Source organism: Pagrus pagrus, assembly GCF_965226575.1.
Source record: "Pagrus pagrus genome assembly, chromosome: 6".
NCBI lineage: Eukaryota > Metazoa > Chordata > Actinopteri > Spariformes > Sparidae > Pagrus > Pagrus pagrus.
In genome coordinates this window covers 30,017,764-30,037,720 of record NC_140190.1, presented here as the reverse complement: position 1 = coordinate 30,037,720, position 19,957 = coordinate 30,017,764, and the positions used below count along the sequence as shown (strand labels likewise).

Sequence of the window (19,957 nt, the reverse complement as noted above, 5' to 3'; positions counted from 1 at the left end):
GTCTGTCTGACTGATGAGGGCCATATGCAGGATTAATGGAGGAAGTTTCTGACTCACCTGACTGGTTTCACCTGATTTAGCTTTCAAATCATCACTGTCTGTCTGTTTTAGTCATTTTCTACTTGGAAAGTGGATTCACTGGAAAGAAAGTAAAACATATCTAATATTGAAGCTACATATCAATGTATGTGTATATGGGTTTCAAAGTTTTTTTTAGAAGGGAGGGTTTGTCTGGAGGTACAGTAATCAAAAAAATCTGAATACTCAAATGAATTTGATATTTATTTCTCATCAAGAGACCAATATAATACTCAACTACTCATATGAGCATTTCCTGATCTCTCACCTTTATGGTTAAAATCATGATCCTTAGAATTCTGATAATATCAAAAGTACTGTTCACAATTCATGCTGGCAGTTACTCAGACACATTCTCACTCGTCAGCTTGGTCAGTGGCCTTAAGCTTCAAACTACGACACTCTACCTAAAGACCTGAAGAGCTCAAGTTAGCAATAATACATAAGACTAATAGACTTTCAAAATATAGCTTGCTGTCAATCAGTTCACACATTAGGACATACTGTATTATGACTTTTGGACCGTTACTAACGTTGTCAAACAGTGGAGGTTTGGGCACCAAAACTACTAACTACTTACGTATGTTCTGCCACATCAATTAACTTCCTTGGTTATTTACACAAGTTTGTATATTGAAATGTTGATTGTCGTGTGTTTTACATATTTACTTGTATTGTATGTTGGGACCCCCTCGATAAACAAGATGGTCCTTATGATTAAACTTGCACAACACATTTCTATTGGACTATTATTCCTTGACTATTTGTTGGATAACACACGTCACCTATTTTTACCTTACAGAAAAAAAATAATGGAAAGGTTATTCAGCTATCAAAATAATTCTTACTTGCAGCTCTAGTGGAGTTAAGGCAACTATAACTACGGTTAGTGTAAGACTGCGGCAACGATTAAAAGGAACCAGTACCACTGGTGAGAGAGGGGATGAAAACAACAACATTTGGCGGACAAAGACACTTTGTACGCCTGACCAACCACCTCCTGAGAGATTTTGCAGTCCTTAAACTGTGAACATTTTACTTATGGAGTTACTTATACAACAAAAATATCCTCAGAGATCTAAATAAACGAGCACATCTTGAAGATGCCATATTTTGATGTATCTAATTCCTAAATTATTGTTAATGTTCAGTTGTTTAATTAGTTGAATTATCTTCAGTACTCTCTGTATCAAGCTTATCTGCAGCTTATTCTCCAGCTTAATTTCCCCATAGGACATTCCACTGGTTTGATCTAATCTAATTAGCTAAATATGCTTTTCCTCTACACTCAGCAGTGCATGAGGAGGAACTGACAGCTCAGCGGTGAACTCTGAACTCTGCAGAAGTCTGACGCTCCGTCTACAAAGCTGATCCTTCTTCCTCTTGTGTCACAGCTGACCTGTCCTCCTGTTCATCAGCAGGGGCTTCCTCATTGTAAACAGAGCAGGGCAGCAAACCTTGAATTCCAATTCCTCCAAAACATCTGTCAGCATCTGTCTTGTCGTGACAGTCTTGAGCCTCCCGGTCTGACCCTCAGTCTCAGGGGAAAACAGAAGCTCCATTAACAAAACTGCCCCGTCCCCTCCGCCTCCTCTTCTCCTTCTACCTGAAGTAACCTTTTCACACACGACACCTTTGTGTTTCACTCTGGGATCGTTTCTTGGGCAGGAGCAGCATTTAGTCACTCGAACTGTGGAGCGAAACTAATACCAATGAAACTCTGAAACAAACTTCTGAACGTGCAAAGCTAAAATTCTCCTTCACAGCTAACAGATGTCCTGCTATAGAATTTAGCACATGAAATGAATTATCCCACATAATCTTCTCTGAATCTAATACAGATCACATTTTTTCTAAACAAGGATGTCAGACGAGGTGAGACGACGAGCACTTACTGTTCAATAGAAAAGCAATTACTGCAGCACAGACCTCAGTCTCGGCCTTGTGCCTTTAAAAAGGGCACTTCAGACTTTCTAACTTATTTTTTTTTATATTTGGTGTTTAAGGTTTCACATGTGCTCATCCGGGAATTATCAGAAATGGGAGCCACCTTTGTTTATCCATCTGTGCAATAATCAACCAAAAATGGATGGTCACTGGGGAGACTGGGAGTCTCTTCTGATTACAGTTGTAGAGACCTTCAGTCCATATCGTGACGCGCGTCAAGTCAAGCATGCAGCGTTTGATTCTTATAACGTGGGATGAAACTTGAAAACACAACCCAGCTAAGTACGAGTTCTGCCTGTTTGATGTTGTTGATAAAGGTTCCCCTGTGGAGTTTGTAGTAAACACACAAAATGTTCCCCCGGTGTGTCACAGTGTGTGTATCCTTCAGGCCTTATAAACCTGATGAGTGTTTTTTATTCCTCATAAAACTTTTGCACTGCCAATGTTTTGTAGGAAAATATAACCTACATATTTACACCCATGTTTGATTGCCAGCCTTCTTCTTCCATGCTTTTGTTGGCACAATGCTACATTTTTGTATCATGCTGTGTATGTGTGTGTGTGTGTGTGTGTGTGTGTGTGTGTGTGTGTGCCAGAGATGCGGACTGGAGTCGATTTGAGTCGCTGTTTCGATGAACTGCAATTCAACTTGAAAGCAAATAAATAACTTGGGGCTCATCTTGATGTCTCAAATGATTTCACAGTGTTCATTTTATGTTTGAGTATTTATATTTCCACGGATGGTTATTCAAAAAGTAGACATACTGTATGCTGCTTCAGAGCCTGACTGTGCTCAGCAAACAGGTAGACATGGGCCGAATGTAACAAAGTTCGACGTTTCAGTCGGGCTGTCAGTTTTTCACTATTTATGAATATTTTTTTGATGGAGAAGAAATTAGGATATTAATACATTATTGTTATGTTATTTTTTGTCTGTTTGATAACATTAACTCAATTAAATACCAATAATTATGATACAAATTCAATTCATTCGCACACTGTTCGACCAGGATAGATAAATCGGCAAAAAACACAATTATCACTAATAACTTGTCTTTTCTTTATTTATTATACTGATAATGCAGATTGCATAGGCTAGACTAGGGACTCAACTTGACACAATATGTGACCTGACTTGACCCGATTTGTCCAAGAAGAAATGACTCGGTACTCGCTTAAGACTTGGACCAAATGACTTGAGTTACATGTCTGGTGTGCACACAATACAGACAAATGGGCACCTGCTCTTAAAAGCTTACTTACACTTACTTTAAGTGTAGTAAAGTAACATTGTAACAGATAGCAACATTTTGTTCATGTTATTTAAGACTACAATAATAAACTGATCTGTGTGAATAATGGTGCAGGCAGCAGATTAAAAGTGCATAATAATGCAATTGTTGCATCATAATCATCAGAGATATGTTGCAGAGCAGCAAACCAGCAAGTGAGTGAGGACGACATTGTGCAGACGATGAAAATGATACATTCTTGGTGTTCTGTGGTCAATTTCATCAACTTGATAACATGTAAAATCATCAAAACTGTCAACTTGGGCAAAGTTTCTATTTGTTGGATTGTATCGAGACTTTCTGCATCCAGGACTATCACCATTAATCACACAAACTGGTTATGAGATTTTCGATAAACTAGCAGCATACGGAGAGAACACAACTAAATGAGTGATTTATGAGTTGACACACAGTTTTGATGATGTACTGCCTCATACACATGGCTGCTTTATCCATCCCCCAAAAACCAATTGAAAAGCCTCTATTCTTTCCACTGCCTTTCCCACTTTAGCATGACCGCACTCTGTTTCCCTTTATTATGGTTAAATGTGAGGTATTTTTCTTGCAGCCTTGCAGACAATTCACTTCTTCTGTTGTGAACTTGCAGACCCTATTAGAGCTGCACTTCTTCTGTTTATAAAAGTGAGATTCAATTATGATGTTATTCTCCACATACTCTGGCCTATCCTTGTACCTTACTTTCAGTATTTCTCTGTGACACAAACATGCACAGTGGCATTAGTGTGTCCTCTGAACAGAAAAATGTCAGATAAGGAGAGAGCAGAAAGTGGAAAAGTGACAGCAGGAGAGGAGTAACCACGGCAGTATGAGTGGTAGTTGTGGATGGAAATTTGTGCTTAAGTTTAAATTTTCCCAAACTAAAGAGAGTTTTTACGGGTCAGCGAGAAAGACTCGAGGCAAATGTTCTCCATTTGAATATGCAAACACATTCTATAGTCCCATCACCACAAAAACTGTTAAAACATGCAGGCAAAATGCATTTATTACCGAACATATAGAACACCTGAGGCACTGAAGAGTACAACCAGACAAAAGTTAACAACTCCAGGCTGAACAGAAAGTGAGCGTCCTGTTCTGTTGAACCTTAAAGAACAGGTAGTGATACGAGCAACCCTTTACCACCTAAACACAAAACAATCAATATGACTGAAAACGCCTCAAAGGTTGCATATAATTAATAAGACTATGAGGCTCTGTGAGGCTGTACTTACTTACAATGATAATTCAAGCTAAATGCTGATGTTTAGCTATTTACCAGCCAATAAAAAAGTGAAATTCTGACCTGATGTTGGTGCTGGGTTAAAGGTTAAATGAAAGTTATTGCAATTTATCCTGAGGGAGACATACAGTACATTTATGAACAAAGTTTCATTGCAATTCATCCAACAGCTAAAAAGACATTTTAACTTTATCATATTTTTTCCACTCAATTTCAACTGAACCCTGATAAAACCAAGGTCCTTCTCATTTGCCCCAATATTTTTTTTTTCCAGCAGTCACTTCCTGCATCTGCTCTCTGTTCACCCGTGTCAACCCCTCCTTAAGAAACCTTGGTATAATCTTGGACCAATATATCACCAAACTTATACAGACCTGCCTACTCCAAATCAGGAACCTCGCCAAAATCAAACCCATGTTTTCCACGAGAGATCTTTAAGTCCATGCACAAGTTTTTGTTAAAGCTTGGTTACTGTAATGCCATCTACTCCTGTCTCAATCAAGCAGCTCTTTCCCACCTTCTAGTTGTTCAAAATGCAGCAGCCAGATTACTCACTTTATACTACTTACCATCACTTTAATCCTCGCATACCTTCACTGGCTCCCTGTGAAATACAGAACTGATTTCAAGGCCCTACATGATTCTGCCCCTTCGTACATCTTTGATCAACTACATCCCTATTCAACCTCCAGACACCTCAGATCAACGAAAGAGGTCTTTTAACTGTTCCCCATGCTCTCTGCAAAACTACGGGAGATTGTACCTTCGCTGTTGGTGCTCCATCCCTCTGGAGCAGTCTGCCTCCCTCAATAAGATCTGTTGTCCATTTATAGCTAAAAAAACGCCTTGCTTTCCTGTCTGTAAATTATATTTTTTAATTATTTATTGCGCCTGTCATGTATATATTTTCTTTTTTCATTTGTTTGTTGTTATTTTGCTTCCATTGTTGTGAAATACTTTGCAACTCTGGTTTTAAAAGGTGCTATATAAATAAAATGTATTACAAAATGTTGTGCCAATCAAACTCGTAGATTTTGAGATATTTCACTGGATAAATGAAAAATTTGACCTGCTGGTGACAGGAGATGAAAAGTCAAGGGTTGACCTGAGCAAGTTGGATTCACCCTCTCGGCATCATGGGTACATGTGCCAAAACTCATGGTAATCCATCAAAAAGCTGTTGAGATATTTCATTTTGGACCAAAGCAAAGTGGTGAACTGTCTGACAACATTGCCATAAAATGACACATTTTGCAGCGTAGCATTTCCAGACTTGTACGTGGTGATATTCTTTCCACGCATGTCCACTGAAGAAGTCTTGCTGCTAAAGAATCAACAGTATTTTCTTTTTTGACTCACTGTGTTGCACTAGATTTCAAAATTAATGACGCATGGGAAGAAACCCATCATAAAAGATGCTGCGATACTGTTCCAACCCCTCCTACTTACTGCGGCATCAACAGACCACAGTGCACTGCAGCCGCAGCACGTGTTCTGTTTTAATAAAAGGGAACAACAGCTGGGAAAGCTTGCTCTCTGTAACTTACTACACTATTACCATAATATCATGACCCCTCTGCACATGCATATAAAACTCAACAGCCACATGGAATGACATTACTTCACTTATTGGCACTTGTTCATAAACATTCTTGGAAATTACTGACCAAACTAGAAGAATTCCAGGCAGAAAATTGCAAACTAGATCGGAAAACAATACCTGATCACAACTGAGCAACAGCATTTCAGACATTATCATACCAAAGTATATTGTGACTCTACTGCTGAAATAAAATGTCATGAAAGCTTATTTAAAACCATAAGAACAACACTGTTAATCTTCAAAGTTATAAAACTAACGTGATCTAAAATGTAGGTTATATTACAGCTCTGACGACGACAGGAGAAACAGGAGGAAAGAAAATGGGATAGCCTAAAACCTGACTAGAGGACTGAAGGTTGTAGCCAGACATGTTTGGGTGCCTTCAGCCTTATCTGTATCAAAGTCATCAGATCAATAATTCATTCAGCCATTTGCCACATCACTGTCTGTCTGACCCCGGGGCTCCAGGGAGTGAGCGTCTGAGAAGCAGAAGAACGAGTGTAGCCATGAATGAAGCAGCGAGGGGCACCGAGGCAGCAGGAAAATAACAAGTCTGTCGTTCCAGCCATTCAGTTTCTCTCCATCTTCTTTCTGAATCTCTTTGTGTGCCTTGGTGCGTTTTTGCCTCATACTTCAATCCTTCTAAGGATGTTTGTAAAGACTGGAATTATGTTGTCACCTCTGGGTTTTCCTAACGCAGAATTCAGGATTTTGGATTGGAATTTAGATTTAATTCAGCGAGGATTCGTCTCTTAAGGGTTCAAATAAACAATATTTGAGGATTAGCACACTATATTAGAGGTCCACCCAAACCCAGGTACAAGAGACCTGACCTGGGACCTGTAAGGGTTTAGATCTATGTTTTATACATTCAGTTTCGTCTAGGTCAGTTCCTTGTTCTATTACCATGGGTCTCAGGTCTGTTTAACATTATGTGTAACACCGATGTGGTTCCAAGAAGACCCAGCCATGATCAGCCAGTAGAGAGCCCAGATGATAACAAAATAATGGATGGCAACGAACGAGCAGCCTTTATCATACTACATACTACATCATACTACTATAAATGGCAAATACTCCAGTTACCTTTAATATGCGAGATGCAAAGCTGATTCAAACTAGTTCCTTTGACAGCAAGTGAACTTTTTAGCTTCAAAGTAAAAAAAGGTTTCGGCACATAGTGTACAACGTTTATGCTGATATCTGTGATAGGCCATATCAGTCAGACTCTAATACTATGCTGTGAAATTGGTTTCGGGTCTGTGTCTCCTGGCCAAACATTTTTTGGTTTTGCATGAGTCCTGGTCCAAGCCTTTAAATCATGGACAGGTTAGGTCTGGTTCCTGATTGTACTTTTCTGTGTGTTCAGGTTTAGGGATGAATCTCTGGCCCCACAAGGACCTCTATGCTAAATGGCTAAAAGTGTGTGATATGTGATTGTTGAACATGTCGTTTTAGAACAGCCTCCTCTCTTTTGGTTTCAGGCTTTACACAGTTTTGGAACCTGGCTGCATTGATTTGCTCCCATTCAGTCACAAGAACACTGATGAGGTCTAACAATGATGATGGGTGATCAAGTCTGGCTTGCAGTCAAGGTATCTAGTTCATCCCGAAGGTGTTGGATGGGTTGGTGTCAAGTTCTTCCACACCAAAGGGGAACAACCATTTCTTTTAAGAACTTGCTTTGTGTCTGTGAAATCTGTCATGTTGAAGAAGGAAAGGGACAAACACAAAGGGGTCTCACAAGTGAGACAAACTTTGTGTTTTTTTGTGTTTGCCAATCTGAGTTTGTTTTGAACAAGACATGAACCATGGGGAGCTCGTACGTGGCTGTGTGTTTCTTATCTTGGGACTAAGTATGACACATCAAACACTAAAAAAAAATTAAACATCACTGACTAAAAGCTAAAGATGATCAAAGGTGTCTCCTGTCTTCCCCTCTTCAGTTCTTGCTCGTCTCAGTGGGACTTGTTCTCTTTAAGGTTGATGTTAACATTCATCTCCATTTTGATTTCAGCGTAAGTGTGTGTGTGTGTGTGTGTGTTATATTTGTCAGATTTCTTTTGTAAGTGTATATGTGAAGAAACACAAAGGAAGCTGTATAAAAAGGAAATGGGACAAGACAGACGGGCTGAGAGACAGACGTGACTGAGACAGGCCATCAGCAGCGCTGCGTTCCAAGATCAGTTTGCTCTTTTGGACCGTTACATCTGGAGCTCCACATGTTCCAGATTATATACTATGCCAAGCTGCTCAGCACTGCATCATGGGAACATCAAAGCCAATCGCCACCAAATCCAGATGTCGACCCACAGCTGAAATCTAGTCAGAACATGAGCTCCGCTTTGCACAAGTCCCTGCTGCCTTGAAATATGTTTGCAGTGTGAATGGTCAGGAAAATGCAAGAAAACTGCCTCCACGAGGAAGTCTAATCTCATTTAGCAGTGGCAGCCAAGAGGTTAGAGATGAGAGTGGAAGGTCGCCAGTTCAAATCCAACGACCTGCTGGGAAAGTGTGGTCAGGGACTGTGAATGTAAGGCTGCGGAGGGCAGCAACGATTTCATTATCGTTTAATCTGTCAATTATTTTAAGTCTAATTATTAATTGTTGGTCAATGAAAAGTGCCCATTCCAATTTGATATTGCTTAAGGTGATGTCCATGAGGTGCTGGTTTTGTCCAAAAAAAACCACAAAGAAATTCAATTTACATCAATATATAACAGAGGAAAACTAATATAACCGTCTTTCACAGTCAAAGCAGTCTACAGAGTAGCTACGTTTGGTAGATTCTTAGTGTGAATCTGTCCTGTTTGGCTCTGATCATTAAGGCTCAGAGGATTAATTGCTCAGCTTTTTAAGTCTTTATTTATACCCTCTGCTCTTCTGGTGTAGACGTGGTCATTAATTTCAGCACTGCGATGGTCTGTTTGTTTTTCCGTGACCCCTCATGTGTCTGTCAGCACTAATACACATTAAGCAAACAACCTCAGCTACCTCCTCACAAGCACAGAGCACATTTAATTAATACTCTGTAACCGGTTGTGTATCTGTGACGCATGTGTGTCTTAACTCTTCATGCACTTCCATCTGAACAGACTTTAATATAAAATGAAGTCAGAAAGTACACTATGTGGAAACTTTAAAACAAATAAGGCGGACACTCAAAATTCACACCCATACAACATTTTATCCTGAAACCACTAGTCTGCTGTTATAACAGCCTCCACCCTTCTGGTTTCCATCAGATTTTGGATCCTGGCTGTCATTTTGGAAGATAAGGTCTGGCTTGTAGTTAGAAACAGAGACTGGGATATCCACAGACTTCTGCCCATGTGATAAATACTTTGCTACTTAGGCTGTTCTCCAGCAGTACTCCTAGCTTTTGGCGGGTAGTATGAAGTTATATATAGACTGAAAATGTATAAAATATCAGACATTTTCCTATACTGTTTGTACAATGGTAGTTATCACTTTAAAATCTATAGGTGTATTATGCTGTTGTAGGCATTAGCAGGACTAATTCACAGCAATATTGAATCTTTAAATTATTTTTTACTTCAAGCTGATGCAAAACAGCCATTCATGTGTGATTACAGCATCCGTTAACAACTTTTTAACCTCACTATATTAAATAAATGAAATTAAATATGTACGTTAGAATAAGCCACCTTGCGCATTCACCGTCCAAACCAATAGGGGGCAGCACATCACCAGCGTAACTGCAAACAGCTGCTACCTGCAGCTGCTATTAAGTAGTTAACTCAGTTAGCCATGCAGCTATTGGTCCGGACTGTGAGCACAGAGCAGTGGAGGAGTGTTGGTGCTAACACGGCTAGCATAGGAGCTTTGGACCGTGACAGGCCGGGGCTAGCTGGTTAGCATGCTTACTTCAGTAGATATCTCTGTAACAATACATAGTCTTCATAACATCAAAATGCTGAAAATAGTGTGTTTCGGAAAATGCAGCATGTATTTTAGGATGTTCCTGTTTAGAAACCCAAAACATGAGAGGAGAGAATGGAAATTCATATAAATAACACCTGCAGCTCACTTATCATCGCTGAGCGTCTGAACTGTTACAGAAGAAATTTTATCTGAAATTTAACTTCACTTCCTGCGTGTTTCATGGGCTGTTTTTCTTCAGTCTCATCTTCAGCAGTGAAACACAAGTTTGGGCCTAAAAAACTAGTTTGTCTCGTCTGTACAGTGTGTTTAGGATACTTGTCCTGTACTGTACTGTTCACCTAACATGGATGTACACATCCTCCAACATCTTTAAAATTAAAGTCAGCACTTTAACCTCAGTGTAAAGTTAAAATCCAATTTGCTGCAGAACAGAACCAAAGTAATAAAAGAACTGTCATAGTTGTATTCCTTAAAGACTGCACCTGTCTAAGTTCTAACCAACCAGCAGAAATTTTCAGATCCAGAGTTTGTGTTTGTGTGTCAGACATTGCTTGGCTACATCCGTGGTTGGTGTCTGCCTGTTGCTGTGTGTAGTAAAGTGTGTCCCTGCAGGTGACAGACTGAGCTTGTAAAGAAGCATATTGATCTGTGCTGCTCCCTTGCTGTCCCAGTAGTTAACCCCAGTTTCAAACAACACATGCCTGTGACAGGGAAATCGATACGAGTCACCAAGGCGTGCTCTGCTTGGTCGCACTGGTTGGCAATGTAGCCCTCAGATGGCAACGACGAGCCCCATCAGACAATTAATTAACGCTGAGCGCAGGGAGGAAATCACAAGAGTGTGAGAGAGAAGAACTTAGACAGAGATCAGGTTTGAGATCTGCTCCCACGCAGATAAAGTATAAAGTACTTTAAAATTACCTCCATCTTTTCCAACTTTAACATTAAAATGACAAACACATGAATGCATGGCCTGTTTCAGAATAATATGCATTATTCTGCATTATAAGTACTTTGACCTATGGTACTTTGATGCTAATACTTTTTCGACTTTTACTAGTAACATAGAATTTCTGCACGGTGGCATTACTGCTTTTTCTAAAGTACAATATCTGAGTGACTCTTTCACCTCTGCTGCTGGGTGCTAGAAACCCATTATGCTATCAGTCAGTCACCCAATCTGACACTGAAGTTTGGTATGACCACGAATGACCTCTCATATGCCCCGCCAGACACCAACACACCGTCTTCTTGCAGAGTTTGACTGTATCCTATAAATTCATTAGATGCTGAATCAATAACTAGTTAAGACTGGAGGGATATGTTCAAACTTTGCTGAACCTGCCACACAAACACACACACAGAGCTCACAAAAGGAACTAATCTACCCTCTGCCTCTGATCTCGTACAAACCGCTGAACAGACTGTTAATATTAGTCAACATCCTCTGAAAAGCTGCTCCTCATGACTCTTTCTTCACCACAGGACCTTCACATGGGGATTACTGACCTCCAGCATCACTGTCAAGGTAAAGGCCCGGGGGCTGTACTGGTTTTTGCAACCACACAACATGAATCACTAATAGATGAATCAGCAGCAAGAGACTGTTTAGAAGTACAGTATGTCTGGCATTTTGGAGAGGTCGGAGGAAGAGCTCGGTTCAAGAGATGACAAGAGGATAAGGTGAAGGTCGAGCACATGAGAAAAATATAGATGATATAAAAGGGAGGGAGAGGAGAGAGAACCGAGAGTATTTACCCCAGAGGCTAGAACAGAGAGATGTGTCAAGAGCATCCTGGAAATAGAAGAAGATAAAAGGTTTGTAATAAAGAAGTTAGGACATGGTACTGGCTACAACACAAGGGTGAGATGCAGAAACAGATCAAGTTTGTGCCTGTGTCGATATGCTTTGTTTAATTTCTAAATTAGAGCTGCAGTGATTTTCAAGCAAAAATGTCTAACACTTGTGGGTTTCAGCATCTTAAAGGTAGGGAAGGTGATTCTGGAGAAAGATAGTTGATTGATAGTTGTCTCACTCTCAGGTCATCAAATTCCGACGCGTCTGAATTTGATGACCTGAGAATGAGACTCAGCAATCAGCTATTTTTCTCCAGGATAGCCATTGTGATGAAGGAACAATCTGAAGACGTCACTTTGGCCTCCGGGAAATTGTGATGAGCATTTTTCACAATTTCTTGACATTTTATAGATTAAATGATTAGATAATTAATCATGTAAATAATTGGCAGACTAATCATTTATGAAAGCAATCGTTAGTTGCAGCCCTATTCTAAAGGTATGTAATGGAACAGGATATGGGAACAGAAATATGACAAAAATAAGGAAATATTGACTGGTCTTCACATTTTCATAAGATGATTCAAGGTTAAGACTAACTTCAGGTACAGGTCTGACCCTTAGTTTAATGCAAAATGCCAAAAATTTGTGTACACAAATTTCACACAGGAACAATGTCCACCAGGTCCAAAAAAGAAATCACGCATTTCAATGTGTTATACTTTGTTTCAGTCAAAGGTAAAAGAAAGTTTTGGGTTCACCCAGTCTTGTTAAGGTGACAGAGGGATGGTGAGTTTAACCTTTTAGCAGCACATTTACAGTCCTATTTGAAGGATTTTATACTTACTTGATCAGTTACCTGATCTGTTGTAACCTCAACATCAAAAAGATTGATGTGGACAGACAAAAAGATGCCAAACTTGACCTTATCTTCCCCTGGATCTTAAAGTGTCTCTTAATTGGACTTGGGTTTTACTTGGTCAAACAATCCTCTGACAGCAACATCTTCTTTTAATCACATAAAATTGCATCTTTGTTGTGCAAGAAGCTGTGTAAACAAAGATATATAGAACCTCCACTGAAAACTCTCCATTCTGATGGTTTCTGATAAGCAAAAGAGCTTGGAGTCAGTGTCATTGTGCAAAGAGTAAGTCATCCATTTCAACTGTGAACTGTTGGGTATTATCCATTAGTTATCAACTGGTTGGTTGTGTGTGAATATTGTAAATTCTTTGTAACTTGGTGCTGAAGTAGTTTTATGTTGTGGTTTAAGCATAAAATTTGACAGGTCATGTTGACATCTCATATTGTTGGTTGAATGGCTTGTTACTGTAATACCAGCCTCCTCAACTCCAGGAGAGGTGCTAGCTCATCAAAATGATTTCAGTGCTGTGCAGCCACTGGACCTTGTTAAACACCATAGACTTTCTCTTGTCCTCACTCCCTTTAAAATCGTCACATTTGTGGGTCGAGGGCAGGAGAGAGAGGACATACGTAATTAAAAATAAAATCACTTAATAACGCCTTCATATTATCACTTTCATACTGCCTGTTCTCCAGACACGCCCTTGTCTCCATACGTCCAGGTAACCTCTCTCTACATAAATCACAAACGTGATTGAGCCTGGTATTGAAGTAATTTCTTACCTGAGAATGTAATACATTCTTTGATTAAATGTAATTCCTGAATCATGCGGTGGGGTCACCTTTTGAAATTATTGCAATTTCAACGTGGAGATGTGCTTAACTGAAAATTTATTGCAACAGATCTAAATATATTTTTGGTTGATTTCAAAGGCTGCTTCATTACATTTCAAATTACTAGACTATGTGACGTTGATTGCATCAGTTGCTGAAACATGATTTAATTGGCACTTTTATAGTTCACAGATGAGGAATCTGTTTATTCATATCTTCCAGCTGTGAGCGCTGTTCTTATCTTTTGCCCTGATGGTGAGCTGTCTCACACGTTTGTCACTTTTGTACCTTGAATTAGATGCACAAGTCTGATGTTTATGTGTTAATGTCATAGTTATAATTGTCATGTTATTAAAATGTTTTGACAAAAGAAACAAGAGAAGAAGAGGAAAAGGGTAGACAATGAGACAAGAGAGAGACAAAAAATGTGGCGGAGTGTTTGTCAAACAGAGAGGACATCCTTCATTCTGTTCTCAGTTTGACACACATGTCTGATCTGTGTGTTGATCTGTCATCTGGTTCAAACATTTTACATGACAAGTGAGCACTTCAGGGAAACCGACAAACTCTCATTGAAGGCAAAAGAAAGACATAAAGCTAAGAGAGCAGTAATTATCAATGCGGTTTTTGGGAATCTTTGAGCATGTTTGAGGTCATTTCTGGCAAAAGTTTAGTTCAGTTTCAATTTAAATGAAAAGAAAACATCCCAAGTGGAGAATGTAATGGTGGGAGCGCCTTTGTGGCCTGTAAGGCGCCGGCCATGAACCACGATGTCCACAGATCGAGGTCAGCCAGGGACTTTTGTTGCATATATCATTCTCCATCTGTCTCTCCCTTAATTTTCTATCATTTCTGTAATAAAGACCACATTAAGAATGGAAATTTAATCCAAAGTCAACAAGTAAAATCTTCTTATTGTGGTATCTGGGACTTGAGATCTTCATGGGCCCATTAGGTCCCTATTAATTCAAACAAAACTGGAACCCGAGATGGGCTAAATCAAAAATGAGCTGATCAGCCACAACATAAAAACCACATATATTTCTTAGGTCCAGCTCGTGCCGCCAAAACAGCTCTGTCCTGTCGAGGCATGGAACAAGACCTCTGGGGATGTCGTCTGGTGTCTGGCACTGGGAGGTAAACAGCGGATACTTTTGGTGTTGTAAGTTGTGGGGCCTCCATGGATCAGACGTGTTCCAGCACATCCCACAGATGCTTGATATGATTGGGGAGTCTGGATGCCAGGTCTGCACAAGTGGACCTGCTATCATCTCTGATCAGATGGTGCATCACCATCATTGCAGGAGAAAAGCTTTTTATTTCAGGCATCTCCTTGTTTTGTTTTTTTTTGTTGACTGTGAGTTAGTTTGTAGCGCATCATGCTGCTGCTGGTGTTGATGCTCTGTCTGTTTGGGGTTACCGTATAGAGTCTAATTATCTTTTGGTCCAGATCGGGCCAAGGAGGTTATGTTTTCACCTGTGTCTGTTTGTAGGTTGGTTGGCTCATCAGCAGGATTACACAAAAACTACGGAACGGATTTCCATGAAACTTGGATGGCGGATGGGTCCATCCCAGTATAGACCTCATTAACTTTTGGTGTGGATCGGATAAAGTGACAGATCAAGGAATTGTTTTGCACTTTCTTTAACATTTGGACATTTCAACATTTTTGTTGATTTCTTGGGAAACAATGCATGGACCTTGATGAAAGGTATCTATAAGTGAGTACAAAAGGGGACTGTTTGGCCTTGGCAGAGGTATACTGCAGGCTGTTTTTTCACAGGTTCATTTCAGATCAGGTCCAAACTTTGGACTCATGAAGACATCTGACATTCTGCCACTAAATGTCCAGATGGTCAAATGGTCCTCTTTGGTCGTGGAGTACTTCTGATAGAATGACTGTCCCCAACAACAACAAAGTTGGTACAAATTTCCAAACAAACTTTGAGAGAAAAAACATTTCAGATTGAATCTCTTTTATCCTGTGATGCACACACCCTCAGGAAGCGAGTGGCTAACTGGGAGTTAGTTTACTGGACTCTCACTATATTGGTCTGATCCTATCAGGCTAAAGCTCTTTGCAAAAGATAGTGAGCACATTGAGAATTGGCCTGATTTCCCTCTAAATCTCTGCAGCATCTACTTTTGCCAAATACTGGCCTGTCTGCATTGATATGACAGTGCTCTGATTAACTGTGGGTATAATACGCAGAAAGAAAACTCTGTGGTCTTCCTCGTGAAACAAAATGAACACTTTAATACTGCATTGTGCTTGGAAGCCATACACAGAGCTGGGTTTAGACAAACGACACCACTTTTGGCTGTCATCCGTGAGCTGCTGTTCTGGCACGAGGGAAGAGTTTTTGTTTACCGGATGAATAAAAGAAACAAACAACATTCCTCGAGGTCCAACTAATCCCAGATTTACATAAATTAAAAAGCGGGGAAATGTGCGGACAAGTGAGAACAGTGCAAACATGCTGTGACTAGCAAGTCAACAAAGTGTGGGGAGACAAAAAGAGGGACGCCTGTAAAAGTCAAGGACGGAGCAGTTCAACAGTTCTGTGGGATGACGTAGAAAACAAAGTGTATACATACAGTACAGATACAGATTTTTGTCTAAAAATAGTCTTTGAGTTATTATGAGCTGAGCAAGAAAGGACTTCCTCCCTCCAAACATGGAGACAGTAATTAAGTTCCTTCCAAAGTTTGGCTGAAGTGTTCGTCTTTGCTCAGCAGAAGAGTCACTTGTCACTCCAGCAAGGACAAGAACTCATCGGTCTCTGCAGTCCCAAACTCCGTTGACTTGTTCCTGCCAGTGTGACTGACAGCTACACTTCCAATCCTGACAAATTGAAAGCTTGCCCCTGAACTTACCTTAGCTTTTGGTTTGATTTCATGTAACACCCTGACATCTTCACAATAATTTGTTGAAAGGAGGAAAGACTCTTAAGGTTAACTCCCTGATTTTGTTATTGAGCTCCCAAATCTCAAAATGAAATTCAGCTACAGAGACCTGGGAAGAGATTTTAGGGGTGTGTGTGATATACAGATAAGAGGTCTGTGTGTGTAATCAAGAATAGAGGCAAAAGAAGAGGAAGGAAAGAAGAAATGGCTCATAAGGAGTAAGTGTATATGCATGAGTACGCATATAGATTAGAGATTAGATTCTCAAAGTTGTCTCTTGCGCATGTACAGTAATACAGGTGTGACAAATAGGGAATACTTAAGTTGATGTTAATATTCTCTAGGGGTGTTTGAACTGATTGTGAAGTGAATTATCATAATTTTCTATCTGCTCAAATTTGACTGCAAATAAGCTATGTATTTATTGTCAGCAAACAGATGTGATACTTATACTTACACTGGACAAAAAAACACTCCCACCCACTAACATCTGCCTTTTATCGTCAGTGTGAAAGGCTACAATTTTCATTATTACCAGTGATGGAAACACGACACCTGGGTGGACACAGTGATTTTTGCCCCTTTTCTGGCACAATGCTGTGATGTGTGCTGAAGTTATGGATGCTGCCGCGTGAAATTTTTCCGACCCTTTCTGTTCAAGCAACGCCAGAAAATAGTCAGTTGGCGATGAGTTTGAAAGAGGAACTAAAAAGCGAACCACTTATTGCTGCTTTCTACTGTTTCCCTTTTTTGGCAAGGAACAGATAAAAGAAAGAAGGGTCATTACGTAGCTGGTACCAGACCTGAAAGCTCTCAGCAAAGTTATCATAGAGGTGAATGGGCGGACCTCTCCTTCACCTCTCCCCTCTCAGTTTCACGGGTTATCAGTCTAGGTGATGCAAGTTACGTTGATCTTATGCTAGATTTATAATGGACTGGAGCTTCTGATTGAGGTTAGTAACAGACTAACGTTAGAGAGTTAGATAAACTGTCATCATACCCTAACTAAACTAACTCTGAGAATGTTAGCTAAGTAATGAAATCTGCCATTTTTGTTAGATATTAGCCATGTGTTGATTTGATCACAGCAGCAAATCCTTCATTCATAACTACGATGCCTTATTTTCTGATGAAAATTACATTAGCTATTATGAGCTCTGTCAATCACTGTATAACAGCCTCAGATCAAAATAAAAGTAAAGTAAAATAAAAGTAAAGTATGCCTATGATTGTGTTTGGATAATAATTTGAGACCTACAACAAGTAAACTAATTCACCCATTTTGAAAAATCCACCATTAGCCTATTCTCTGAAGTGTGTTCTTTCATTTTGTGGAGGAATTTCTTCATCAAAGGTCATACGATGTAGATATGTTGGGTTTAAGTCTGCTTCTCTATGCATCTCCCATAGACTTCATTAGAACTGGCTAAAAATTTGGCACCAAGAATTTTGGAATGATGATGTGAAGTCCTTTCCATCTTTTATAGGTTCCTTGTTTACTGGAGTGTTTGTTGTTGTGTTTGATGATCTATTGGCAATGGAAAAGTAGTCAACTGCCAATTTTTAGCCAGTTCACTCACATTTAAATACAGCTATATGCGCTAATTTCTGTGAATTTGGGGTTTTGAATAAAAGGTATTACAGAAAACGGCCCTAGCAGAAAACATGTACTGACTCTCTGAGTGAGTGTGACAGCTTGGACTGATTTTAAAACTGGTGCCTCTGTACGGTACATTCATAGAGCTCTACAGGATTGGCTACTGTTTAAACGTGTTTAACTCAAGCTGTAGCCCTGATCCAGGACTGGAGGTCTGACAGTCTTGATACTCAATTAAATACATAGCAATAATAGTAAATAAATAATGTGATGAATAAAATGATATGTGCAGGATCCATATCACAGTCAACAAAGACCGTGACATTTAGTTTGACCAGATCAGGGCTACTCAAGTTGTCTTGACCTCAGTTCTCTCTGCTGCCTACAGTGGATTGGCTTTTATTTATTTATCTATTCGAGTCTTTCCTTCCTGTTATATGTAATTGCATTTACACCAATATACTGGTGTAAGCCTTGTATATATAACTGTGCAAGTCTCACAGAGGTTAGTACTCTACATGGTTATTCCCACAGAGAAGTGGACAAAAACAGGTCAAGGCTATTGTGTTTCATCCTGACACGATCCTTCAGGGGAGCAGGTTAGTGTGTTACACCGCTATTTCATCTCCCAGACAGTCAGGGGTTCCCTGTCTGTTGAGCACATTAAGCAGCCTCAGTGTCTCCTCGTCCGTCCCCCAGCCAAAGATCTCCATCTCCTCCTCATCGTCCTCCCCCTCGTCCTCATTGTCATCGCTGTCGTCTGAGTTCGACTCGTACTCTGAGGCGATACCTGACTCACGAAACCTGGCAAAGTCCAGGCAGCCCAGAGGTTTGACGTCACGGGACAACAATGTTGTCTCAGACACCTCTTGACCTTTGCTCTCCGGCGTGTTTGCCTCGAGCAGCGGGGGAGGTGAGGGGAGGCGAGGAGGCAGAGGCCCAGGAAGGAAACGGAAACATTCCAGTTTGAGAAGACACTGGTCCCTACCTAGGGGGCTTCCCAGAGTCCCATTGGAAGATGAGAAGGCGTTGCTGGTCCCGTCAGAGGTCAGCGCGGGCAGGTTGATGGCGGACACCTCAGGTTTTGGCGTTGTGGGGTCGCACATCACTGAAGGTATTGTAGACCGGAAGGTGATTTCCAACAAACTGTCCTGAGATCCCACTGGAGAGATAAGAGGAGGCAGAAAAAAGAGAAATGAAGCAGAAAGTGAGCAATGAGCAGAGCGAGGGAGAGATAAGAAATGAAGGACAGATCATATATTCTACACCACATTCAACAGTTACACTGTGCCTCGACTGAAATTCAGCCACTATCATCCCCCTTGTCGGATCATGGCAGCGTGATGAAGTATGTGATATAGATATCTGTGAATTGTGGTGAATAGCAGATTGCTGCTCCTTGAAAATCATAATATAAATCAATCACTCAGTCACCAACAAATCAATGTGCTTTGGGTAAGCAAGAAGAGAAAAAAAAACATATTTCAAAGCATTTCATCATCATTGGGGCTGTTTTGCTTTCTTCTTTATGGGCAGAGAGAACAGACCTGGAGCTAAAGATGAGGGAACGATGCATTAAAGAAAAACTCCATCTTTTCAGTATCAATACAAACTCCTCAGCACAAAAGATGACTCCTTCTTTTAGGATGGCCGCTGTAATCAGTTTAGATTTACAACATGGTACAGTGTTTTCATAAGTCACTAACAGGTCTTTGTCAAAATATGTGGAGAAACTTCTCAAACCTCTCCTGCCGTATGACCCGTTCTCTAGAAGCTTGTGGAAAATCTGCTCCATCTTATCAGACTCATGTGAAAAACTACAGTCTTAGCAAATTACAAACCTTTCAGAGCGACCTTACAAGCCCACCTCTTCTCATCTACAGTCAGACTA

At 40.2% G+C, this 19,957-nt stretch overlaps 1 protein-coding gene across 2 annotated transcripts in view; it reads right to left on the bottom strand.

Moving 5' to 3' along the window:
- LOC311258878 (carboxyl-terminal PDZ ligand of neuronal nitric oxide synthase protein-like) overlaps nucleotides 1–19,957 on the bottom strand; it is a 218,275-nt gene that overhangs the window by 15,045 nt on the left and 183,273 nt on the right. For both annotated transcript variants that reach the window (XM_084355548.1, XM_084355549.1), the window contains exon 10: nucleotides 19,055–19,228. In XM_084355548.1, the coding sequence (XP_084211674.1) occupies nucleotides 19,055–19,228 (174 nt within the window). The remainder of the gene's footprint in view (nucleotides 1–19,054; nucleotides 19,229–19,957) is intronic.